Source organism: Hypomesus nipponensis, chromosome 20 (assembly GCF_054491055.1).
Source record: "Hypomesus nipponensis isolate SF chromosome 20, ASM5449105v1, whole genome shotgun sequence".
NCBI lineage: Eukaryota > Metazoa > Chordata > Actinopteri > Osmeriformes > Osmeridae > Hypomesus > Hypomesus nipponensis.
Window position 1 is genome coordinate 7,398,547 of NC_140380.1, and position 26,454 is coordinate 7,425,000.

General features: G+C 53.2%; 1 protein-coding gene across 1 annotated transcript in view; it reads left to right on the forward strand.

Moving 5' to 3' along the window:
• Window positions 1–26,454, forward strand: part of dchs1b (dachsous cadherin-related 1b) — an 84,043-nt gene that overhangs the window by 9,298 nt on the left and 48,291 nt on the right. Inside the window, exons 2-4 of the mRNA XM_084683913.1 lie at window positions 5,512–6,363; window positions 6,744–6,941; window positions 7,348–8,124. Coding sequence (XP_084540039.1) covers window positions 5,530–6,363; window positions 6,744–6,941; window positions 7,348–8,124 — 1,809 coding nt within the window. The 5' untranslated portion in view covers window positions 5,512–5,529. The remainder of the gene's footprint in view (window positions 1–5,511; window positions 6,364–6,743; window positions 6,942–7,347; window positions 8,125–26,454) is intronic.

Here is a 26,454-nt window from a genome sequence, read left to right on the forward strand (position 1 = left end):
GTAGCCTGGGCTGTGTGTGTGTGTGTGTCTCGGGTTTGTGTGTGTTACCCTTCACCCATCTATAAAATCCATCACTCAGCAAGACCCGTCGGTCACCGTCACCTCTCACTTAACAGCCTCCAACACACACACACACACACTCAAGCACAGCGTGGCTGACAGCTGGGAATAAGAAGGCTGTGGCTATATCCAGAGATCCGGGAGTTGGGGTACACAAGAGACTGCAGGGGTCAGTCATACCCCTTAAACACACACACACACGCACACACGCATGCACACAAACACACACTAAACACTATGAAAACCGAGATGGAAAGCATTCCTCCATCTCCTGCCCCCCTCCCCAGCCAACCTACTACACAGCCACAACCTCCCTCCCCCATGATAAGCCTTTTCTACTACCAGTGTAGTCTACCCCTTCACACACACACACACACACACACACGCACACATGCACACAGCCTGACCCATACACTTCCCCTCTCAGCAATGCTAGAATTCTAGAACGACGGCTGGTCTGGAGGTGAAATCTGAGCCTTTGTTGAGGTGACTGCAGATTGCCATAAAACACCCAGGCGGAAATATGTTATATATTTATTCTTTTCGATTTTTTTCTTCTTTTAAAGCTGTTCTCACTCAAGTGGAACTACCCCCACAGAGCGCCCAGCTGTTGTGCTGATTGGACAAACTTCATCTGTAGGATGCATTCCTGAAATGATGTGCTCAAATCAAATCAGATCCCATTTTTTTATTTTTATGGATGGCCTGTTCTTCACATGCGATGGCATACAGAGGCTTTACTGATGGCAAGACACGTCAACACCCAATACCAGATCTAAACCTTCAGAGAAGACAAGGAAAAAGGAAGAGCCTCTCTCAGGGGAAAGAGGATCGATTCCTTCTCCCTCGTAAACGATTGGCGTAGGTAGTCAATGCCCATTGTAGACTAATTCCTATAGGTTCTACTCCCCTTTAACGCACCAATCACGATCTGCCTTGAAAGCTTGCGTGAGATTTTGCTTTGAGACAGGACAGTGTTCTGTGGATAGAGGTGATTCGAGATGAACTTTGATCCCGGCAAATGTCGCTTGTTTTGATCTTGGAAGGAGTGACGAGTCGTATCGGACTTTAGCCTCGACGTTTAGAACAGTATTTCGGTTTCCCCCCCGACGCCGCTGTCAATCACCGGCCCCGCCTCGGTGTTTGTTCTGGGTGACAGCGAGACAGTTGGGGCTGGAGGCTAACCCCTCACCGCACCGCCCCTCCGCGCTGCCCCGACACACAAACCCAGTAGACGTCTCCCCCATGCCTTTTAATAATCGGTTTCATCTAAGAATAGGGAACAGAGGGGGGAGATGAATAGAACGGCCATTCAGCTCCGCGCTTCGTGACTGTGGGTCCTGTTTGACTTGGCTACGGTTGGCCATGGCGTGCCCGACTCGATCTGCTACAGCCATTAGAGGGGATGCATGCAGGAGGAGGAGGGGGGTGGGGGAAGGAGGAGGAGGAACAGATTGGGAGGGGGGGTGATGGAGAAAAAAAAAGTTGTGTATTTTCCGCCCGGCACCTGTAGGGGGTGCTGTTCTTATACCCACACACACACACACACACACATCCGCACAGTGATTTAAATCATTCTACTCCCGGTTAGTGTGTCAAATCTACACTCTCTTCTAGTTCTATGGGATTGCGTGTGTGTTTGTGTGTCTTTGCGGGTGTGCGAATGTGCTCTATGGCTGGCGGTGGCAGTGGCTCCATTCTGGTTGTACGGTCTAGCATAGTACACACGTGTGTGTGTGCGTGTGGCGCGGGCTGTGAGTGGAGGCAGATCGAGAAGGAGCCTGCAGTGGCGGAGAGGCAGAGAGGCCCATGTGTTTGAGGCTTTTGGGGGCTTGCGTCCAGCAGAGGCAGATTACGGGGGTGTCGTGCCAGAAAGTGTGTGGCTTAGACTGCACGGAGCCCTCCTGGTCTCTGCGCTGCCTGTCGGTGTGGTCGCGCAGAGATGATGTCACTGCCACACAGTACGTTCGGAGACACACAGGCACTAACGTACACACGCGTACAGACACAACCCCCCCCCCCCCCCCCTCCCTCACACACACATGCACCCTGACCACCAGGGGGCGTACTGCAAAGAATTTGGCCGTTTCCTCCACCCGGTTCCCCCGTGAAACGGGACGGCTTCCTGTCGTGTTTCCGCCGAGTCCGTCCTCTCTCCTTCCGTCGTTGGACGCTTGGTAGAATAGTGTTCGCCTGGCCTTACCTGTGCATCGACCCTGACTCTGGATAATCCCCCCCACCCCCCCCCCACCCCCTATCCCCTCCCTGGATGCTGAGGGATCTGTCGGAGCTGAGTGTTTGGGGTGAGGGTGGGGGTGAGGGTGGGGGTGAGTGGGGTCCAAACACTTGTTTGGATCTCATCCCCCGTCGCTTCTCTCTCGCGGCCATCTCTCCGTCCAGCACTCAGCGGCCTCTCTCTCTCTCTATTTATCTGTCTATCTATCTATCTATCTATCTATCTATCTATCTATCTATCTATCTATCTATCTATCTATCTATCTATCTATCTATCTCTCTCTCTCTCTCTCTCTCTCTCTCTCTCTCTCTCTCTCTCTTCTCTCTGTCTCTCTGTCTCTCTGTCTCTCTGTCTCTCTGTCTCTCTCTCTCTGTCTCTCTCTCTCTCTCTCTCTCTCTCTCTCTCTCTCTCTCTCTCTGTGGACGTCTGGGCCTTCCTGCCAAAGGCTGTTTTACTGTCTAATCACCCCAACCGTCTGAAATACGGCTTCTCTGTTTTCCCTCTCGGTCCCTTTATCTCCCTCTTTTTCTGTCTCTCTTTCCTTTTGTCTCGCCCTCTCTCTTAATTTCTTGCTTTAGCTCTCTCTCTCTCTCTCCCTGTCTCTCTCTCCCTCTCACTCTCTCTCACTCTCTCTCTCTCTCTCTCTCTCTTGCTCTCTCTCTCTCTCTCTCTCTCTCTCTGTCTGGATGTCTCTCTCTCTGTTTTTCTTCCTCCTCTCTCACACTCTCTTTGGCGGGGGAGCGGCCGGTGATTCATCCCAGGGCAGGCAGACGGAGGTCTCCAAAAGCCAGACTCCAATCCTCCGTTTGCTCTCCTTGGCTGTGCGCAGCCCAACAGAAGGAGGACTCCCCCCCACCCACACCCCCACCCCCCATCTCAGATTTTCTCTCCCCCCCCCCCCCCCTCCAACCCCTTATTTTCCGAAAGGGAAAGGTTCTCTACTTGACCTCTTCCCACTCTCCTGACACTCACACACACAGGCAGTCGCGTGCCTGCGTTTACAAATGGACGTTTCAGCTGTCTGTGCGTGCGTGCGTGTGTGTGTGTGTGTTGGAGCAGTCCACGACCCGGTTTGGTTGTGCCGGCCAGATGTAGAGGCCAAAGACCCCTAAAAGGAGCCCCCTCCACCCCTGTCCCCCCCCCCCCCTCCGCCCCCCCGCCCCCCAGCCCCCCATCCCAGTGGAGCCATAGGCTTCATGAATGTCCACCCTCAGAGAGAACACCTGCTAGAGGGGCGTTCAGCTCCTGAAGGTCAGCGGGGTTTGGGTGGGGGGGGGGGGGGGGGTTGTGATAGGAGGGCAAGAGGGAGGATAGAGGATGGAGATGGGGGTGGGAGGAGAGGGGTGAGGTGAGCTTGGGGGGGGTGGGTATAGGATAGGGGGGCTAGGAGGAGTTTGGGTTGAGGGGCGGCGTGGGGGAGTGCGTGGGGGTAGGGGGGGGGGGTAAATGCTTTGTTACACCACAGTCAGCCTTGTAACCTATCATTACCCACCAGTACCGCTGTGGAACACAACGATTGTGTACGGGAGCTCTGGCAAACCTATGTTTCACATGCCAAACGACTGCCTTCCTTTTGCTGCGGTCGTGGTTCTGTCTGCGTCAGTGCGCTCGTTCGCTTGTGCGCGTGCATGTGTGTGTCCCTCCGTGAGGCTGCTGTGCACGTGTGTCGGTGCGTGTGCACGTGTGTATGTGTAAGCCTCATTTAGGGTTCTTGTGTGTGTGTGTGTGTGGAGGCTGGAGGACATTCCTGGGGTTAACGCTGCAGATCCGACAAGCACTGGGGGGGGGGGGGGGGGGAACATCCTGGCCTCTTTTTTAACTTTTTTTTTAACTTTTACTTTTTCACGGAGACCTACAATCACATTAGCATGTCTGCACTGTGTGTCGGCAGCGAAGGCATCGTATGCACGGCTGAGTCAGCGCTTTTTGGAGGCTGTGGATGTGGAAGAGCACAAAGGAACACCGAGATCATCGATACGGTTCCCTTTTGTTTGTGTAATAGATGAATAATATTTAGTCTGGACAGCTGTCCCGTGCTGTGAAATGTTCTTAACGAGCCATAAACCCAATTTAGCCTCATAAATACTCAGATTTGATCGTAAACAAATGATGGGCCTGTTGGTTAGATTTAATAAATATTTGTCGTGATCATAAACAGGAAAGTGTTTTGGAGTCCAAAGTAATGTGTGTCTTTGTGTGTGTGTGTGTGTGTGTGCATACTGTCTTTTTGTGAGCATTGCACAGCTTGTTAGATGCATGGAAGTGTATCCCAGCATACATTGGTTGATTCCTTCTTCAGTCAGAAAACCGACCTCCATATCACCAGAGCGCTAGCTTAACAGTGGCTTGGCAGGCTAAGCAGCAATCTCAATACGGTGATGCGTACTGACACAAAACAAATGCACACACACACACAATTCATTTAAACTGTAATAGATCCTGTTTGAGTGTGTTTTGGCGCATCACTGTGTGTGTGTGTGTGTGTGTGTGTGTGAGGAGGCTGCTGTGTTTGTGGTGTGTGTGTGTGTGTGTGTGCTAGTGCGTGTGTGTGTGTGTGTGTGTGCGTGGCAGAGAGTGAGAGGAAACATGTGCTTTGAGCTTACAATCTTTTCTGATGCTTACACTCCCCACAGAGACCCAGATGCAGACGAAAAAGTCGACTTTCCCATGCATTCCAACTGTGTGTATGTGTGTGATCTGCTATGAGAGGTGTAAGAGAATTTTCAATTACAGAGCAGTGTGGAGCTGAATTTTAACAGCCTCCTTAATGCACATGTTTACTGCCGGCATCTAAACTCCCTCTCGAATGTTATCCGCTAAGTCAACTATTAATCTAAATAAACTGACAATCATCTTCTTAGTCGTATTATTGCTTGTGTGTGCTTGGAGTGTTCATTGGACGCCAAAAAACGAATCTCATCTGGGAGGCTGTTTTTGGTCTCACACACATGAAATGGTTTACTTTTAAACTTTCCCAGCTGCTACTTTCTATCCTCACTAAAGAACCCTAATTGGCAAAAGTCTTAATAACCTTTCAGTACCTCACATTCATATACAAACGTATCAAATGGTCGAGCATTTCCCCCCCTTTCATCTAGGGCAGTGCGTGCTGTTTCAGTCCTTCTCTGCTTTGGGCTGGAAACCTTTGTCGCGTTCTTCAAAGAGGGGAGGCAGACTTCACCCCGAACTGACATCGTTCTTTTGTTTCCCCGCAGGTGTAGGCGGAGCCAGCCATGAGAACAACAAGCAAAGGTTCTGGGTCCGGGGCCGGACCCGGTGGACTGAGAGTGTATTGGGGCGTACGGCAACGGCGGTTCCTCCTGCTGGCGTTTGTGGTTCTGGAACTGATCCTGAGCCAATCCCCTTCGGTTCTGGGTGCGCTGGAACTCCAACTGGACGAGGAGCAACCGGAAGGCACCATCGTGGGCGACATCAGCGCGGGCCTCCCGCCGGACGTCACCGCCAGCCTCTACTTCATCTCCGACCACGAGGGCACGGGCGTGGGCAGCGACCTCCACATCGACGACACCACGGGCATCATCACCACGGCGCGGCGCCTCGACCGCGAGGAGCGCGACCACTACAGCTTCATCGCCGTCACCATGACCGGCGTCACCGTGGAGGTGTCCATCACGGTCAACGACATCAACGACCACGCGCCGACCTTCCCCCGGGCCAAGGCGCCGCTGAAGATCCCCGAGCAGACGGCGGTGGGGACGCGATTCTCCCTGGACGCCGCCACGGACGCCGACGAGGACCAGCTGACCACCCAGGGCTACGTGATCCGCTACGGCAACGTGGACCAGGCCTTCAGGCTGGAGACCAAGAGAGCTGCCAACAAGGTCCTGTACCTGGACCTGGTGGTCAACGCCATCCTGGACAGGGAGAAGCGCTCGTCCTACAGCCTGCTGCTGGAGGCCTTCGACGGGGGCTCGCCCAAGAGGACCGGGGCCATGACTCTGGAGGTGTCGGTGACGGACATCAACGACCACGCGCCGGTCTTCAACCAGAGCCGGTACCACGCCATCATCTCAGAGAGCCTGCCCCAGGGGAGCAACATCCTCCAGGTACTGGACGTCCCTCCGGCCTTCCCCCCGCTCCCGGATGTCCTCCATCTGGAGCAAAATTAATGTCATGTAACAGCACGATTCATAACATAACACTTACTATAATATATAAGATGTCGTCATGTTTGTATCCTTTGATCGAAAGGGAAACCGTTGAAGGTCCGAATTCTTTACTACACTACAGGTCTGCCATGAATGAATGAATGAATGAATGAAAACCTTTATTGCCCAGAATTTGTCCTGCACCAAGAGCTTGAACACCGATGCCATCAATGAGTGAGCCTATTCAGGAGCCTGATCCATCAGGATAAAGGTGGAGAACAGGAAGGGGTCGCCATAACCCATGTTTTCTCCCTGCTCTCCTACTTCCTGTCCGGCAGGTGTTTGCGTCTGACGCGGACGAGGGCGACAACGGCCTGGTTCTGTACGAGATCAACCGGCGGCAGAGTGACCCGGACCGCTACTTTGTCATGGATACCAAGTCGGGCGTGATCACGCTGAACCGGCCGTTAGACTTTGAGCTGAAGAGGGTGCATGAGCTGGTGGTGCAGGCCAGGGACAATGCCAGCCAACCAGAGGTCAGCATCCCCCCTTTAGGAGCACTTGGCACGGCCCAAAATACCTTAATACACCTAATACTGTATCTGAGACAGGATCATAATCATTTATACACAATGCACGAAGACTAACTGCAGCATGTTAGATCCATGTGATATACAAATGTATGTATTTATATATAAAACATAACAAACTATTTTATAGACAAGGGAAGATGCAATTACAACATCATATGGGAAATTATTATAATGGAAGATATCATTTAGATATTACATTTATGTCATTTTGAGATTTTCCCCGGATTATTCAAAAACTGTACGACTCAATGTGCAAGAGAGAGATGCCTATGTTGAAGAAAAGGCGACGATGTTTTGAAAGTTTGGCCGAGTTCTAACAGGCAGTGTGCCGTTCCGCCCCCCCCGTTAGGTCACCAACGCCTTCGTGACCATCCACGTCCGCGACTACAACGACAACCAGCCCACCATGACCATCATCTTCCTCAGCGAGGACGGCTCGCCGCGCATCTCTGAGGGCGCCCAGCCGGGCCAGTACGTGGCCCGGATCTCCGTGACCGACCCGGACTACGGCGAATACGCCAACGTCAACGTCTCCCTGGAGGGTGGCGACGGCAAGTTCGCCCTGACCACCAAGGACAGCATCATCTACCTGATCTACGTGGACCAGGAGCTGGACCGCGAGGAGCGCGACTCATACGAGCTGCGGGTGATGGCCACTGACTCGGGCACGCCTCCGCTGAGGGCCGAGTCGTCCTTCACCATCCAGGTGATGGACGTGAACGACAACCCGCCCCTGTTCGACCAGCAGGCTTATCGACAGACCATCCCCGAGGTGGTGTATCCGGGCTCCTTTGTGCTCCAGGTCACCGCCCGGGACAAGGACCAGGGCCCCAACGGGGACGTGCGCTACAGCCTCCTCAAAGACGAGAGCGGCGGCCACGCCGCCTGGTTCGCCATCGACCCCGTGACGGGGATAATCACCACAGCGACCGCGCTGGATTACGAGTCGGAGCCGGCGCCGAGCGTGACGGTGGTGGCCACGGACGGCGGGCGGCCCCCGCTGTCGTCGACGGCGAAGGTGGACGTGGTGCTGCAGGACGTGAACGACAACGCGCCCGTGTTCTCCGGAAGCTTCTACAACGTGTCGGTCAAGGAGAACACGCCGGCCGGGACCTGCTTCCTCGAGGTAGGAACTGCCTGCCTGCCTGCCTGTCTGTCTGTCTCTCTCTCTCTCTCTCTCTCTCTCTCTCTCTCTCTCTCTCTCTCTCTCTCTCTCTCTCTCTCTCTCTCTCTCTCCTCTCCCTCTCTCTCTCTCTCTCTCTCTCTCTCTCTGTCTCTCTCCTCACCGACACCCTCGTCCTAAGCTCCCGTCTGACGACTCCGCCAGCGCTGCCGCTGATTTATAGAGCCCCGTAAACGAGCGTGGAAACTCGCCCTCGTGAATATAGTGAAGCACTGTCTCTTCCGAGACCCCGCCGACTCCACAAAGGGAGGTGCTGACATACCTCGACGTGATTCATAAAAACGCAGAAACCCGGCACGCCGCGCCCTGGAATGTGCTCCTTTTGAAAGGGAGAGGGGTCGGGGGTGGTGGTGACGGCGATGGTGGTGGGGTTTATCAAGGGATTGATCAAGATATGGAGGGAGGAAAAGAGCGAGAGAGTCGAGAGGAATGGAGATAGAAGTTGCCCGCATTCCTCGGGCTACTGTGCGGAGATTTACTCGCAGCGAGGCTGGCGTGTCCTCTTCCTCACCTCCGAGGGTTTCCGTGGCAACCGGGTCGGCGGCGTACAGTGGGGTCGATCCCCCTCAGTTCTGGGAATCTTCTCTTTTTTTTTCACGGTAGATTGACTCTCCGCTTTCATCTCCAGTTGGGCACTGCTTATGTATGAAGGGATTCTCTCGTGGGAAGAGAGAGAGAGAGACACGGAGATAGAGAGATACTTGAGACCAGCTTTCTTGTCCTCCTCATTGGAGGGGGGTTCTGTGCTAGCAGAGGTGTTCTGGCGGCGACCGCGCACCGTTAACGCTAACTGTTTTCCCAGCTTGTTTTACCCCCGTCTTCCCCCTCAAGCGGTAGAGAGGGGCCCGAAAAACGACTTGTTTTCTCTTCCCCCTCCTCTCTTTTCATAGAATGCGGTTTGCCGGCCTTCAAAGTGCTGCCGTTTACCGGCTTCTGGGATCAACCTGCCGTTTGGCTGAAGTAGGTTTAGAAAAATACCGGGATCCCACATTGTTGCCGGTTCATTTAACAGACTGTTTGGAGAGCGTAGCCTGCCGGCTCTCCACAGAGTCATAGGGCATATGGACATTGCCCCTGAGGGGAAAGAGAGGAGAGGAGAGGGGGAAGGAAGGCAGGGAGGGAGGGAGATACGCGAAAGGAGAGAGTGTCGAAAGAAGATGAAAGAGGAGGAGAAGGGGTAAGGAAGGACGACAGTCTGAAGGGGCGGAAGGAGGGGGGGGAAGTGAACCCGCCGTCCAGTCTCGGTTCGGATCCCACCGAGATCAAAACCCCGGGGGCTGAGTCGAGTCACATGCTTCTCGTCAGGGGCCGTTTCGTTACATATTTCTGTCAGCAAACAAAAGAACGCCCCCCCTCCCCCCACAGCCCCCTCCCCCACGCCCCCTCCCCCCACCCCCCCTCATCCCCACACCCCTTAAAACATATGTAGTCGGTTTTATAGTTGCCAGCTGTTGGCCGTTTTCCCAAGCACTGGAAGCGCATCCCTGAGCCAGGCCCCCGCGGGTGGCGGTCCCATCCGATATGCCAGAATCCGACAACGAGGGAAGGCTTCGATCATTCCGGCACGTTCTACTCAGGCCCCCCCCCCCAGGGGGGCTTGAGCCAAGAAAGAGAGAGAAGGAAAGAAAAGAAAATCATTTGCAGAGGATGCCGTCATTCGGACTCGGTCCTTTCTCGGACGATTGGAATGCGCTGCTCGAATGATATCAGTTTGCAAATGTTGTCGGGACCCAGGGAAGGGTGTAGCTCACCGGTAGCTCAGCATTGGACTGCGAGTCTGAAGGTTGCAGGTTCAAGTCTCCCCCTTTGTTCGGCGCTTTCGATAAAAATGTCTGTCGGAGGACGTTATTATTATTACAACTGCTCTGTCTCTGCTCGAGGACTCTTGGCCAATAGCCGGATATCTGGATGGCCTTTGTTTATCCCCGCTCCTTTCTAAGACATGGAATAACAAACGTGCCTACAGTCTCTCTAATTTCCTGCTATGGAGGCCCAAACACCTTGTGACAATAGCAGTGTATGAGGTGGAGGGTGGACCGGTTTACGTCGCTTCGGGGCGGTTGTTGGCACTGACGACCGCACGGTGTGAGGTTCTATCAGGTCAGCGTTGACGGGCAGAGAGAAAAAGGACACGGATGTTTCCCCCAAAGCCCAGACAAGACACGAAACTAGACGAGCCGTTTGACTTCAAAACCTACCCTCGTTTACCACGGCGCAGAGCGAAAACGAGCGTTTCAGACGGGTAGTCCGACCAAGGGGCGCGAACGAATCCGAAACGACCTCGATTGGAGCGCGATGGGTGTTTGTGTACGTGCGTGCTGGCGTGTGTGCGTGAGGGGTGCGCGAGGAAAGCGTGGGAGGACGAGGCGGAGAGGAGAGGTGACAGAGAGTACAGAGGGTTCCTCCATCCGTCCTGGGGGTGCGAGGCGCTCTCTCACAGTGATAGCCCGTGTGTGAAGCGGGCTTATCAACGGCCCCAGCGTGGAAGACCACAGGGTCCACAGGTGTTTACTTAGCCGAAAGCACAAAGGCCCTATTTATTTCTTGGTTTCCTTTCCCTTGCTTTGACTCCCCTCCCCCCCCCCCCCCCCTTTCCCACACATGTGTAGCCCCCCCCCTCACCCCACTTGCTTCCTCAGAGTATTTCCCAGACGAACCACTGCAGGTGTGTGTGATCAGACACGTATACAGTGTGTGACAGACAGACGCCAGACAGGCAGACAAATCACACACACTTGCACACGCACGTGCACACTCACATAAGCACACTCAATGTCTCTCTCTCTCTCTGTCTCTGTCTTTGTCTCTGTCTCTGTGTCTCTCTCTCTTCATCTTTCTCTCTCTCTCTCTCTCTCTCTTTCTCTCACACACACACATAAACCTGTGATTCCCGTCAGGGTCTTTTGATTCATTCCAGTCACGTCCCTCTGAAACTGCTTTTTCGGGGTCACGTCCATCAAAATAAGAACTATGCGTTTGAGCCGATCGGTAATGTCGTTGACGGCCTGCCTCGTGTGAACCGCTCCGCAGATTCCCGGAGCTTTTTATCCTCTTCACCCCTCAGCCAAGCAGTAGTCTTCTTCCTGCTCCGGTCGTGTCTTGGCGTCCGTACGCCGTATCAGAGAGCGCTCTCTTGTTCCTCCGCCCCTGGCAACAGCCCTCGGTGACAGCCGATGAGCTCTATTCCAGGGCAGGGCCTCCGACACAGCAACCCATCGGCCTGAATGTCATAAATCGTGTAAACGTGTTTGACAGCTTGTCCCTGTCTTCCATGCAAATGCTGTTTCGTGTTTCTAAAGAGCTTCCTCTCTCTGGTGTGTGGAGCGGCATTGCAGTATTTTTACTCGCCCCGGAAAGTGTGTGTGGGTGCGTGTTTTACCCGAGTGTGTGTGTGTGTTTGACCACGGCTTGGCAAGTGTGTGTGGGTGTGTGTGTTACCCTAGCCAAGGGTTCTCTTCCAGCAGGTTCTGCCTCTCCCCTGTGATGTTCAGCATGTGTTTTCCTGGTCGGGCCTGTTAAGTAGCCCTCAATCATTCAGACAGACAGACACACAGATGGACTCAGCTGGGGAGAAAGAGAGAGACAGAGAGACAGACAGACAGACAGACAGACAGAGAGAGACAGAGAGAGAGAGAGACAGACAGACAGACACAGAGAGAGACAGAGAGAGAGAGAGAGAGAGAGAGACAGAAAGAAAAGTAATGCAGAAAGAGTGAAAACGAGAGTTAGAGACAGAGAGGTAAAAGAGAGAAACAGACAGAGAGAGAGAGAAAGTTAGAGAGAGAGAGAGAGAGAGAGAGAGAGAGAGAGAGAGAGAGAGAGAGAGAGAGAGAGAGAGAAAGTTAGAGAGAGAAGAGAGAGAGAGAGAGAGAGAGAGAGAGAGAGAGAGAGAGAGAGAGAGAAAGTTAGAGAGAGAGAGAGAGAGAGAGAGAGAGAGAGAGAGAGAGAGAGAGAGAGAGAGAGAGAAAGTTAGAGAGAGAAGAGAGAGAGAGAGAGAGAGAGAGAGAGAGAGAGAGAGAGAGAGAGAGAGAGAGAGAGAGAGAGAGAGAGAGAGAGAGAGAGAGAGAGAGAGAGAGAGAGAGAGAGAGAGAGAGAGAGAGAGAGAGAGAGAGAGAGAGAGAGAGAGAGAGAGAGAGAGAGAAAGAGAGAAAAGAGAGAGAGAGAGAGAGAGAGAGAGAGAGAGAGAGAGAGAGAGAGAGAGAGAGAGAGAGAGAGAGAGAGAGAGAGAGAGAGAGAGAGAGAGAGAGAGAAAGTTAGAGAGAGAGAGAGGGAGAGAAAGTTAGAGAGAGAGAGAGAGAGAGAGAGAGAAAGTTAGAGAGAGAGAGAGAGAGAGAGAGAGAGAGAGAGAGAGAGAGAGAGAGAGAGAAAGTTAGAGAGAGAGAGAGGGAAATGTGTTGGAAGCCAGGTTGTAGAAAATAGCTGGGAGAAAAGTTGGGGAAAATGGAGAAAAGAAAGACGAGGCTGTAAGACGAGGGGGGATGAGAGGAGGGGGGATGAGAGGAGGGGGGATGAGAGGAGGGGGGATGAGAGGAGGGGGGATGAGAGGAGGGGGGATGAGAGGAGCGATGGGAGAGACGCGCGTGTGCGCGCATGCATGCGTGTGTGTGCGTGCGAGACAGGAAGAGACTGGGAAAGGAATTAGACCAGAGGCAGGCTTCTTTTAACAGGTGCACTCTGAGCGTTTTGACTTCCCACAATGACCACGAAAGTAAACACACTAGCGCGGTCCTGTCAGAGCAATCACCCTCTCAACACGTGAAGGCAGATTGCCTCTGAAGCCACACTGAAATACTAATCCCATTTAACACTGCTACACGCTCACAAACCACACACACACACGCATGCACACACAGACACACACACACAATCAATGGATCCACGGTGCCAGAGACATATGGGCAAAGGGGAAGCTGTTGGGCAGTGACTTCCTGTTCCTGTAACCGTGGGCCCTGTCTCCTGCTGGTGTCACGCTAAATCCCATCCCACGAGGAAACCAGAGCCAGCCCACAGGTTCCAGTTCCAGCAGTCCAACATTTACACAGTGAGTCGTTTTTATGAAGACGGAAAAATGTGGAGAGAAATTCATTATCCGCCCTCTTTCCTCTCATTATCTTGTCTTCCACGGTGACAGCAGTGTGATTAAATACCGATGCTTAGGTTCTGGCTGTTTTTATTCACCTGTCACTCCGTTTAATCGGGCTAGTTTGGATTAATGTCTTTAATCTGGCCGATTTAATGGCTTTCTCTTCATTGAGAGAGGCAGGTTGAAGTCATCAATGCGGCCACAACACTGTTGAGCTGCATGTCTAATGTTGGAACACTGAAGGCAAACGGCTGGGTTTGCACACACACACACACACACACACACATTGGGCCCCTCCTTCCAACATACCCACCCACATGCGATAAATTGACACCAAAGAAAATCAAAATGGGAGGATTATTAACTAAGCCTAACAGCTGGCATCCCTTCTCTGTGTTCCTCAACACACACACACACACACACACACACACACACACACACACACACCATCGATGGCACATTTAGGTTCTCAGGTCTCAGCTGCTGACGATGTTGACATGGTGTGTGTGCGTGTGTGCGTGTGTGTGTGTGTGTGTGTGTGTGCGACAGCGGATCAGAGCACGACGCCTGCTATGTGAGCGATCTCCTAAAACAGCCATCAGCTCTCTTCACACATATATCACCTGCTTGGTATTGGATACCAGCCAGAGAACCCACGCCACTGGGCAGACTGAGACGTAATACTCAGAATAGATGGGAATCCCAAATTACCTCAGTGAACAGCACAGAAAATCCACAAGGTCCATCATGTATTACGGTGAAAATGTCGATTCTCTCAACACAATAGCTGCCTTTGAATTGCATAGGGATGCTGCATGTGGCATTCTGTAGAGGATTTGAGGGATGGCCCCCAAAAAGTTGGAAATGTTCAACAACACACTTCTTCTAAGGGGGGGGTAATCTCCTTGCTCTTTTGCCCCGAGTCTGAGGTATCCACATCGCTGAGTCTGGGCATCTGCTGGGCCGTTTTAAACCTATCAGAGCGCCTACTCATGTGTGATCTGATTGGATGATGCTCTGAGGAGAGGGTGGGAGCACGCCTCATTAGGCCCCATACTCACTACCATATGGTAGATAGGACTACACCTCTCTGTCTCTCTCTCTCTTCTCTCTCTCTCGTTCTTTCATTCCCCCCCTTTCTCTTATTCTCTCTCTCTATGCCTTTGTTCTCTCCCTCTTTTTCTAGCCCCCCCCCCTCTCGTTCCCCTCTATCTTTCTTTTCCTCTCTTTCTCCCTTCCATTCTCCCCCCTCTCTTCCTTTGGATCTTTAATGAACCGCGACGAACCTGCGTCTCACGTCTATGACCTCATGCCGCCGAGCCTCCGGTCGCGGGTGTAGAGCGAGGACGGGCGAGAGAGCCTCCTTGTACCACAGGAAGCCGTACTCTATCAGACGGCAGGCTACACATGAGCTGGCCCTCTTTCTTCCCCCTCTCTCTCTCTCTCTCTCTCTCTCTCTCTCTCTCTCTCTCTCTCTCTCTCCCCCCCCCTCTCTCTCTCTGTCTCTTGCCCTCTTTGTTGCCCCGGTCTGTGTTTTTCTTCCAGACTTATCTGTCCTCCAGACCTCCTGTGTGTCTCCAGCCTCCGCTCCCCTCCTGCTCCCTGTCTCATCCCTTATCGATATCCCTCCACGGGGGATGGGTGGAGAGAGGGACCAAAACACACACACACACACTCACACACACATGTACGTTCACAAGTACATGCCCTCTCACACCCGCCCACACACCCATCTCAGATTAGCAGCAGGTGACGGCGGGGCCTGGTTTGTTCATTAGGTCACACTAATCTAATAAGACCAGGACGTGGAGGGCCGCTCGTTGCAAACGAGCGCGCTTCCTATGTTCCTGTGTGGTGTGTTTGTTTAAGGTCTGCCTGCACGGTTGGGGACAGCAGGTGGCCGGTGCATCAGGGGTGGAGGGGATTTGGAGGTGGACGTTTCCCAGCGTATCGTGTTCGGTTGATATTGAGGGGAGTTTGTGCGATGTGAGATGCGCGGGGGGGGGGGGGGGGGTCACGGTGGGTTCAGCTCGACCGAGGCGTTCGCCCTCACAGCTGAGGGCTCGGAACCCTTCCGCAGCCTTCTCCCCCGTTAACGAGGTCCAGGACAGGGTGCGTGTGTGTGTTTGTGGTGGGCGTTTCCGAGTGTGTGTGAGCGCTTGAGTGTGTTGTGTTTCCAGATACGTGCGCGCGCTCGTCGTTTTTGTGTGTGTCTGATCTGGTCTTTGGGCCGACCCAGCTCCCCCCACTGTTATGTCTGTGTCTCCCTCCCTCCCTCCCTCCCTCCCTCCCTCCCTCCCTCCCTCCCTCCCTCCCTCCCTCCCTCCCTCCCTCCCTCCCTCCCTCCCTCCCTCCCTCCCTCCCTCCCTCCCTCCCTCCCTCCCTCCCTCCCTCCCTCCCTCCCTCCCTCCTCTGTTTTCCTCCGAGGGGTCAAAGACAGTGCTGCTGGACGTGTTTGTGTTCTTTAATGAATCACTCTTTAAATCATATCACTCGAGCGGAAAAAAGGGAGGGAGCGAGAGAGGGAGAGGGGGGACGAGAGAGGGAGGGAGGTGATGGAGAGATAGGGACAGACCAGGAGGGAGAGGGGGAGAGAGAGACAGAGAGAGAGATATTGCAGGCTAGCTTTGAGCCCAGTGTAATATTAGCCCTGATCTCCCCTGCCAAAGACAGCGCCGAGTCCATAATACTGGCCTCCTCCAGCCAGCTTGGATCCGGCTCTGTATCGCTTTGTAACCCAGTATTCATTTCCTCTGTACCAGGTCCACACTGCTGCTCAGAACAGCATCACCGCTGAACCCTGGGCTCGCAGCCTGGCTCTTTCCACACCTCAGGCTGTTCAACGCTCGCTCCGCAACCAGGCTGGGAGAGGTTACGGCGAAAAACACCAGAGGGCGGGGGGGTGGGGGGGGGGGGTGGTGCTTTCTTTCCACTTTTCATGCGGTGGAATCTTTTATTAGACAAATCTCTTTTCTGCTTCCCACCTGCCCACACAAAAACCCCTGCTAGGTAGTGAGGAATTCATGTTTGGGGCCCAAACAATTTTTTGTGCAAGAGATTTTTCTGTTTGTATATAAAACGAAAGAGAGTTATGGTGAGAGACGGGTGCCAGAATCCGCTGTCCTTGACAACGTGTAGGGAGGCTCTCTTTCCCTCCTTCTTTCTCTCTTACCCCATCTCTCTCTCTCTCTCTCTCTCTCTCTCTCTCTCTCTCTCTCTCTCTCTCTTTTCACTGCGTGTCCACAGTCACGTTCCCTCTCGTGAGACAGGAGGCCGAAACCACTCTGAAACTGAGAACGTGAGATGTCAGGAGAGAGAGAGGAGTATTAGAGAGGGAGAAAGAAAGGAGCGAGGAAGAGAGAGATAGAGAGAGAGAGAGAGCGAGAGAGGAGGACTAGAATGACTTCTAACATGCTCTCATCGACAACCACCGGGATATTTTATGAACGTGTCCCAAATCCGTAAGAAAAGAAGGGAGAGAGAGACCCACGCCAATGGGGAAAAAACGGCAAAACAAACCCTGAAAAGAGAAGGGAAAAAGAGAGAAAGAGGCCGAAAGATAAGTCATTGCATATGAAGGTTCAGTCATGGCCAGGCGCTTTGTGTAATCACCAGAGACTCCCTCTCTTCAAACAAACTTAATGAAGGTTGGTCTACAGCTGTCTACACCGGGTGACCCTGGCCAGAGAAAATAAGGTTGTATTAACCAGCGCCATATTGATGTTACAAGCAAGGCTGGTGTTTTTAGGGGAACCTCCATGTCTTTTTCCTATTAGTTCTACATCATAGAGGAACCTAAGTGTGGTCTGGACAGCTCTCCCGACTTCTGTGGTTGCTAAACTCTCGGCCCGAGCTCTCCTTGGTTTCTCCTTCCCTTGTTTTTTGGCCTCTCTCCTCTCCTCTCCTCCTGTGCTCTGCTCTCCTCGTTCTCTCCTCTCTTCCTCTCCGCCGCTCTCTCCTCTTCCCCTCCTCCTTTCCTCTTCTCTCTTCTTCTCCTCCTCTCCTTCTCCTCTCCTCCTCTCCTCCTCCTCTCTTCCTTTCCTCTGCTCTCTCCTCCTTCTCTCCTCCTCCTCTCTTCCTTTCCTCCGCTCTGTCCTCTCCTCTCCTCAGATAAGGCTCTCCTCCCCTGTCCTGCCTCCTCCTCTGCCTTCGGTTTGTGGAGCATCTCTTTAATCATTTAAAGACATTATAATTATATCCTTTAGACGAGCGCTTGATTTCCCTGATGGAGAAAGCCTCAGACAAGGCAGTTACACATCTTCCCCGATTACTCGGCATGTTGGGTCAGTGTGTGTGCCAGCATTTGCACACTGTGTGTGTCTGTGTGTGTGTGTGTGTGTGGGTTGGTGTGCTAATCTGTCTGTCTGCCTGCTTGTCTGCCAGTCTGCCACTCTCTCTCTCTCTCTCTCTCTCTCTCTCTCTCTCTCTCTCTCTCTCTCTCTCTCTCTCTCTCTCTCTCTCTCTCTCTCTCTCTCTCTCTCTCTCTCTCTCTCTCTCTCTCTCTCTCTCTCTCTCTCTCCATCTGTCTGTCTATCCTCAAGTTCTGGACCACCTTATCGTAGAGGAATCCCTATAGCCAAGTGCCACAAGCCATTCCCATAGAACTGCTCCCCATCCCCCCCCCCCCCTTTTCCCAGAATTCCTCTCACGGTCTGAAATCGAAGCGAAGGCGGATCTGCCATGCAGGTTGTGGTCCCTCGCCTTATTGAAGACAGGGAGGGTGGAATGAGGAAGGGCCCTTCTGTGAATCCCATCAGCACACGTTAGCCCCCGAGGCATCAAAGACCGCAGGGACATCAATCCTCGGAGACACCCGGCTGAGGTCCAGCTCTGGGGGTTTGCTGGTCGGAGCAGGCCCTGGGGAGGGGGGGGGGGCTCCCGTGTCCGGGGGGGCCAGGAGACCTGTGAAGCCCGGAACAGGTGTTCTGGTTCCGGAACACTCCTGCAGTGTGACAGGAACCATACGGACCTTCTTTCTGTTTCCCCCCCTGACCCCGCCTTTGTCTTCAAAGAGGATGGGAGCGGGGTGGGCGCCCCCCCCCGGCCCCCCCCCCCCCCCGCCCCCACTTCTTTCTTCCTTCCTTTTCGACGAGTAAAGGGATAGAGAGGCAGAGAGGGTGGAGGGGGGAGAGAGGGGAGAGGCGAGGGGGGAGAGAGGGGAGAGAGGGGAGGCGGACGGTCCTGTGAAGTGGACATCTGGTCCGCTAGCCGATGCTGTCACTCAGTTGGAGTGTGTTCTTCTCATCAGAGCTACTCTTCCTCCAGCTGAACGCTGCCGTGTTCTGTGTGTGCGCGTGCACGCGCTCAGTTTCAGTCGTGGCCGCATTTGTTGGCCAACGCGTGACTTTGGCGAGAGCGACCGGTCGCATTTCCCTCTTTCTTTCTTTCTCTCTCACCTCACACTCTCTCTCTCTCCGTCTCTCTCCGGGGGTTTTGGCAGCACTGGGAACTCTGCGAGGGATTCTCCACCAAGGGCTGGAAGTGTTTTCTGGTGTTGTTGAGTTGCTTGTAGTCAAGACACACACACACACACGCATCTGTCTTATTTTGAGTTCTGCTCCGGGGGGGGCGATTTCAGGGGGGGTTCCTTGATTGCGAGAGTTCTGGCCCGGCGGATCCAGCCGCTTGGACAGTGGCCCGAGCCAACGGTGATAACGGTCGACGTGACGACCGTTGGGGCGTGTTTCCTCTGTGATCTCTGGAATGTTCTGAACGCACACAGATGTAGGACCCTTTCTTCTGAGGAGGTGTACCCGGGCGAACAAATGCTAGACTGAATGCATTTTAAAGTGCAAACATACTTACTTGTATTAAAGTCGTCAATAAGTATGTAGATACCATTTCTCCTCTTCGGTATACAATTACACTACATATAAACAGTATATGTGTACAGTAAATGACAGCTTATGCAATCCAGAACATACATATATTGTACATCTGGGGGTCAGATTGCTGAGCGGTGAGGGAATCGGGCTTGTAATCAGAAGGTTGCCGGATCCATTCCCCGCCGTGCCAAATGACGTTGTGTCCTTGGGCAAGGCACTTCACCCTACTTGCCTCGGGGGGGGATGTCCCTGTACTTACTGTAAGTCGCTCTGGATAAGAGAGTCTGCTAAATGAAAAAATGTAAATGTACATAAATAAGAGTCAAACAATACGCTTCGGACTTGACGGAAAGAAGTTTCAAAAGTCTCTTCCGAAAGAGAATTAAGTCTCGAGGATCTGTGTCTGAAAGGCAGGGCAGCCGACTCTATGATTGGAATGAGGTGACGGCCATTTTAAGAAGTTTGTGGTGTGCAGCCCTTCCTGAGTGTGCGAGGCAGTTCTGGTTGTGCTGTGACAGTGGAGAGGCAGACAGGCAGTAGTTCTAGTTGTGCTGTGACAGTGGAGAGGCAGACAGGCAGTAGTTCTAGTTGTGCTGTGACAGTGGAGAGGCAGACAGGCAGTAGTTCTGGTTGTGCTGTGACAGTGGAGAGGCAGACAGGCAGTAGTTCTGGTTGTGCTGTGACAGTGGAGAGGCAGACAGGCAGTAGTTCTAGTTGTGCTGTGACAGTGGAGAGGCAGACAGGCAGTAGTTCTGGTTGTGCTGTGACAGTGGAGAGGCAGACAGGCAGTAGTTCTGGTTGTGCTGTGACAGTGGAGAGGCAGACAGGCAGTAGTTCTGGTTGTGCTGTGACAGTGGAGAGGCAGACAGGCAGTAGTTCTGGTTGTGCTGTGACAGTGGAGAGGCAGACAGGCAGTAGTTCTAGTTGTGCTGTGACAGTGGAGAGGCAGACAGGCAGTAGTTCTGGTTGTGCTGTGACAGTGGAGAGGCAGACAGGCAGTAGTTCTAGTTGTGCTGTGACAGTGGAGAGGCAGACAGGCAGTAGTTCTGGTTGTGCTGTGACAGTGGAGAGGCAGACAGGCAGTAGTTCTGGTTGTGCTGTGACAGTGGAGAGGCAGACAGGCAGTAGTTCTGGTTGTGCTGTGACAGTGGAGAGGCAGACAGGCAGTAGTTCTGGTTGTGCTGTGACAGTGGAGAGGCAGACAGGCAGTAGTTCTGGTTGTGCTGTGACAGTGGAGAGGCAGACAGGCAGTAGTTCTGGTTGTGCTGTGACAGTGGAGAGGCAGACAGGCAGTAGTTCTGGTTGTGCTGTGACAGTGGAGAGGCAGACAGGCAGTAGTTCTGGTTGTGCTGTGACAGTGGAGAGGCAGACAGGCAGTAGTTCTGGTTGTGCTGTGACAGTGGAGAGGCAGACAGGCAGTAGTTCTAGTTGTGCTGTGACAGTGGAGAGGCAGACAGGCAGTAGTTCTAGTTGTGCTGTGACAGTGGAGAGGCAGACAGGCAGTAGTTCTGGTTGTGCTGTGACAGTGGAGAGGCAGACAGGCAGTAGTTCTGGTTGTGCTGTGACAGTGGAGAGGCAGACAGGCAGTAGTTCTAGTTGTGCTGTGACAGTGGAGAGGCAGACAGGCAGTAGTTCTAGTTGTGCTGTGACAGTGGAGAGGCAGACAGGCAGTAGTTCTGGTTGTGCTGTGACAGTGGAGAGGCAGACAGGCAGTAGTTCTGGTTGTGCTGTGACAGTGGAGAGGCAGACAGGCAGTAGTTCTGGTTGTGCTGTGACAGTGGAGAGGCAGACAGGCAGTAGTTCTGGTTGTGCTGTGACAGTGGAGAGGCAGACAGGCAGTAGTTCTGGTTGTGCTGTGACAGTGGAGAGGCAGACAGGCAGTAGTTCTAGTTGTGCTGTGACAGTGGAGAGGCAGACAGGCAGTAGTTCTAGTTGTGCTGTGACAGTGGAGAGGCAGACAGGCAGTAGTTCTGGTTGTGCTGTGACAGTGGAGAGGCAGACAGGCAGTAGTTCTGGTTGTGCTGTGACAGTGGAGAGGCAGACAGGCAGTAGTTCTGGTTGTGCTGTGACAGTGGAGAGGCCTGTTGTGGTGCGGAGAGCCAGACCCAGGTTCTTTATGGAAGAACTTGTTAAAGGCACGCTGTAAATGCGCTCTTTGGTTTCCTCTGGCTGTTTATGGCCTCAACCACACACACACACACACACACACACACACACACACACACAGACAACACTAATAGACATACAACCAAGCGAACATGCTAAAATATGCCCATTGGCCCATACCAAAATAAACACCACAAATATGACTGGCACACAAACCCTACAGAGACAAAGAGGGAAAAAAAACATTTTTAGAAGGAGCAGATCTGAGGGAGGGAGGGCCAGAGAAGGACAACCGCACGTGGTGCGAGAGAGAGGCACGGGAGGCAGCGGAGGGGCTCGTGGTTTCCATGACGACGGGGGAGCGCTCGAGAGAGAGAGATAGAAAGAGGGAGAGAGAGACTGGGATGCAAGGTTGGGCAGGGCCACTTCATCACCGAGCGCGTGTGCGCGGGTGAGCGTCTCTTTCTAAGACGACGCCCTTGACACACACACACACTGACTTACACGGCCATTTGCACACAAACACACGCACCCCGATACACATACACACCCACCCACTGTACACATACATGCACACACACCCGCACAGACGCACACCCTCAAACAGCGAGCAGGGGAACATGACAGAAGACGGTGAAATGGGGGCAGACAGCAAGACAGACAGAGAGTGGGCAGCCAGCCGTGTTACTCCAACACAACACAGTCTCCAGAGAGTGTGTATGTCTCTGTGTGTGTGTGTGTGTGCAGAGAGCATGCAGCCTGTGTATGTCTCTGTGTGTGTGTGTGCAGAGAGCATGCAGCCTGTGTGTGTGTGTGCGTTTGTTTCGCTCGTCATCCTCAGCCCAGCTTCTCCACATTGGCCCTTATCCTTCACACCTCAGTGGATCTATGAATGGTATCAGTAGAATACCAGCCTCTCACACACACACACACACACACACACACAAAGAGGGGTTATTGATTACACGAGGGCCCTCACTAATTAGGACACTGTTGAGGGGTTGCTAGGAGATGGCAGGACAAAGTAGGACAAAGATCAGTAAGGAAAGTGCGTGAGGCCGGTTTGTGCATGCGTGTGTGTAACCTACATTCGTGTGCATGCGCTGTGTGTGTGTGTCCTATGCGTGTGTGTGAGTGTGTGTGTGGGGGCGTGTGGAGAGGTATTAGTCTGTGCTGTCAGAGAGAGTGTGGGATGGTGTTATTGTTACCGGGCACTGGGAGGAGCAGTCAGACGCACTCCTCACACAAATGAAGTATGAATGCCATGACTTCATAGTGTGTGTGTGTGTGTGTGTCTGTCTGTGTGTTCATTTTTGTCTGTGTGTCTGTAAACATTTGTCCTGAACTGGGAATTATTGGGAAAGTCATGTTTGTGTTATGTTGGTGTGTGTGTGGGCGCGCAACGGGTTAAAAATGATCCGTTGATTGGTAACCATGGTAATGGTACTCTGGGACCACAGGCTCCTGCTGGCAGTAAGGGCAGAGAGAGAGACAGAGAGAGAGACAGAGAGAGAAAGGGGAGAGAGGAGAGGGTGAGTATGGATAGGAGGAGGGAAGGAGGGAGGAGTGAGTGAGGGAGGGGGAAGGGACAAAGGCGAAGGAGTACAGAGGCAAAGGGAGGGAGGAGAGAGAGAGGGTGGAGGGAGGGAGGAGAGAGAGAGGGTGGAGGGAGGGAGGAGAGAGAGAGGGTGGAGGGAGGGAGGGAGGAGAGAGAGAGGGTGGAGGGAGGGAGGGAGGAGAGAGAGAGGGTGGAGGGAGGGAGGGAGGAGAGAGAGAGGGTGGAGGGAGGGAGGGAGGGAAGGGAGGAGAGAGAGAGGGTGGAGGGAGGGAGGGAGGGAGGGAGGGAGGAGAGAGAGAGGGTGGAGGGAGGGAGGGAGGGAGGGAGGGAGGGAGGGAGGGAGGGAGGGAGGGAGGAGAGAGAGAGGGTGGAGGGAGGGAGGGAGGGAGGGAGGAGAGAGAGAGGGTGGAGGGAGGGAGGGAGGGAAGGGGGAGGGAGGGAGGTAGAGAGGGGGGGGGAAGGAGGGAGGGAGACAGAGAGGGAGAGAGGGAGAAAGAGAGAGAGACAGAGAGAGAGAGAGGGGGAAGGAGAGGGAGAAAGTCCTTGACAGGCAGAAGGAGGTTGAGCTCCATGACTCTGGGTAGGCGTAGACATGACTGTGTGGCTGCTCGGAGGACGCCTCCACGATTCATCGTCGTCAGAGAGGGCAGACACACAGACCGTGTCTCTCAGAGGACGGCTGAAGACGCACAGCACAGACAGGGTTGTGTACGTGGCTCTGCATACGTGTGTGTGTGTGTGTGCGCACGTGCGCGTGCGCGCCTACACACGGTGCAGATCCATACGAGCGGACTAATGAGGTTATAGAAGCTGCTCTTTAGACTAAATAAAGGAACCTATAAACTGCTTTATTTACATCCTCGGAAATTGCTCCTAATCCTATGCAGCTTGACTATAGCTATGTAGGAAATGTGCTCACGTTCGCTCGCGCGCGCGTATATGTCTGTGTGCGAATGTGTGTGTGTGTGGGTACTGTATGCGTAGGTCGGCGTGCGTGAGTGTGTGTGCGCGCGTGTGTTGAGTCACGAGAGAGAGAGAGCTGCAGTACAGATGCTAGTCATTACGTGTAGTGAGCTAATGACATTGAGAAACCCTAATGAAAAGCCTGCAGACGCAAACGGCTCCAGTTGGACTGTGTGTCTCTGTCTCTGTGTGTGTGTGTGTGTGTGCACTCGCTGTCTTTTCCGACACTCAACGTGTGACCTAATTTGCTGTTAAAGATCCAGGAGTAGCAGAAATATAATGTGTGTGTGTGTGTGTGTGTGTTTGTAGTACCTGAAAGCTCTGTCTCTGTTGGGGTAGGCTGAGGTCACCTTGACCTGGTTTCCATAGCGTTCTCCTCCCCTCTCCACTCCTCTCCCCTCCTCCCCTCCTCTCCTCTTCCCTCCTCTCCCCTCCTCTCCCCTCTGCTGTCCTCTACTCTCCTCCCTACTCCTCTCCTCTCTCAGTAGACCAGATGGAACGTGGGAGCACAGGGTTCATCTGTTATTGTTGTTCTGGGGTTTTAAGAAATCGTTTTTTGGTTAAACCGTGCCTCTCTCTCTCTCTCTCTCTCTCTCTCTCTCTCTCTCTCTCTCTCTCTCTCTCTGACTCTCTCTCTCTCTCTCTCTCTCTCTCTCTCTCTCTCTCTCTGACTCTCTCTCTCTCTCTCTCTCTCTCTCTCTCTCTCTCTCTCTCTCTCTCTCTCTCTCTCTCTCTCTCTCTCTCTCTCTCTCTGACTCTCTCTCTCTCTCTCTCTCTCTCTCTCTCTCTCTCTCTGACTCTCTCTCTCTCTCTCTCTCTCTCTCTCTCTCTCTCTCTCTCTCTCTCTCTCTCTCTCTCTCTCTCTCTCTCTCTCTCTCTCTCTCTCTCTCTCTCTCTCTCTGACTCTCTCTCTCTCTCTCTCTCTCTCTCTCTCTCTCTCTCTCTCTCTCTCTCTCTCTCTCTCTCTCTCTCTCTCTCTCTCTCTCTCTCTCTCTGACTCTCTCTCTCTCTCTCTCTCTGACTCTCTCTTTCTCTCTCTCTCTGACTCTCTCTCTCTCTCTCTCTGACTCTCTCTCTTTCTCCCTCCCTTCTCCCTGTCGTTACGTTTCACAGTTTCAATCACGGCTCCCTCACTGGGTTTCTTTGTTTTCATAATTGCCGAATTAGACGTGTCACTCTAATGCAGCCCGACTCAGGAGCCAGCTGCCAGCTCTCTCTCTCTCTCTCTCTCTCTCTCTCTCTCTCTCTCTCTCTCTGTCTCTATGTCTCTCTCTCTCTCTCTCTCTCTCTCTCTCTCTCTCTCTCTCTCTCTCTCTCTCACTCTCTCACTCTCTCTACCGAGACAGGAGGAGGGGAGGGGGGGGTCCCAGCCTCCATTAAAGCAATTACCTCCCCCTCCCTCCAGCACGCTCACTCCTGTCTACCTGAAAGGTAACAATGGAATGGAGCGAGAGGAGGAGGAGAAGGAGGGCAGAATGACCCAGTCGTCTGTTGGTGTCGAAGAAGCACGGCCCTGACCCCCCCACACACACACCCCTACCCCCCCCACCCCCCCACCCCCATCTGGTTGCAATCACACCACTGTCTACATATAACTGTGAGTGTGTGTGCGCGCGCTTGTTTGCGCCTGAGTGTGACGTGTGTGCTGGTGTGTGTGTGTGTGTGTGTGTGTGTAACCCCTTGCTCGCCACTAAGAGCCCCATCCATTCCAGCCTGTCTCTGAAATATGAGGGGGAGGTGGAGGACACTGAAATGGAAAACTACCACAGGAGGGGCTGCATTTGGGGGGGCGGGGGGGGGGGGGATTTGTATTTATCAACCCAGCAGACCTCCTGGTAGTTGGCCAGTTCCACATCCTCTATTCTGCACATCTCTTCACTTCTCCATCTGCCTCTCCTGTCCGCTCTCCTCTCCTTTTCTCTCCTCCTCTCCTCTCCTTTTCTCTCCTCCTCTCCTCTCCTTTTCTCTCCTCCTCTCCTCTCCTTTCCTCCCTCCTCTCTCCTTCCCAGCCCAGTCCAGATCAGTGCCAGCCCCACACAATACCCCCCTTTATCCCACGCAGTGGGCTCACCTCTTTTGGGTTTTTCCGTCGCATTGAAAAATCGCAACGGGGGGAGGAAAAAAAAAAGGAGGAAGTGTTTCTGCTTGATGAATGCTCTCCTCCTGCCCTCCTGAATCCGCCTCATTAGGGTTTCAAAAACGAGGCGATTGAGGCTGTGGAGGTGTGGAGGGCCGTGGAGTCCTGGATCAAGTGTCTCAGCCAGGGAGTCTTTTGAACGAACAACCAGGTGGAATCTGTCCACAGTCAGCCATTCGGACAATAGAGTGCCCAGTAGAGACTGTAGCTCGTGCGTGTGTGTGTGGGGGTGTGTGTGTGCGTTTGGGGGATGGCTCATGAATCGTAACAGGCGGGGGTTTGCCGATGACAAATTGGTGGATTTGTTTCGTTTTTTTTCACAGACGAACAAAGGACACGCCTGCGTGTTGTCTTTTCATATCCTCCTCGTTTATTTCACATGATAAGGAAGTCCGCTGTTTTCTTTTTTTTGTTGTCGAAAAAATCTCTCTCCATCTCACACATGCGCATCCCTGTCGCTGACAAGGGTACTTTTTTGGCACTCTTTCTCTCATTTTTTCTCTCATTCATCCTACTGATTTAGGAGACAGCGCTGGAGTCTAAATATTCCCTCGTCTGTTTCTGATAAACAACTCGCTCTTGGCGTGTGTGTGTATGTGTG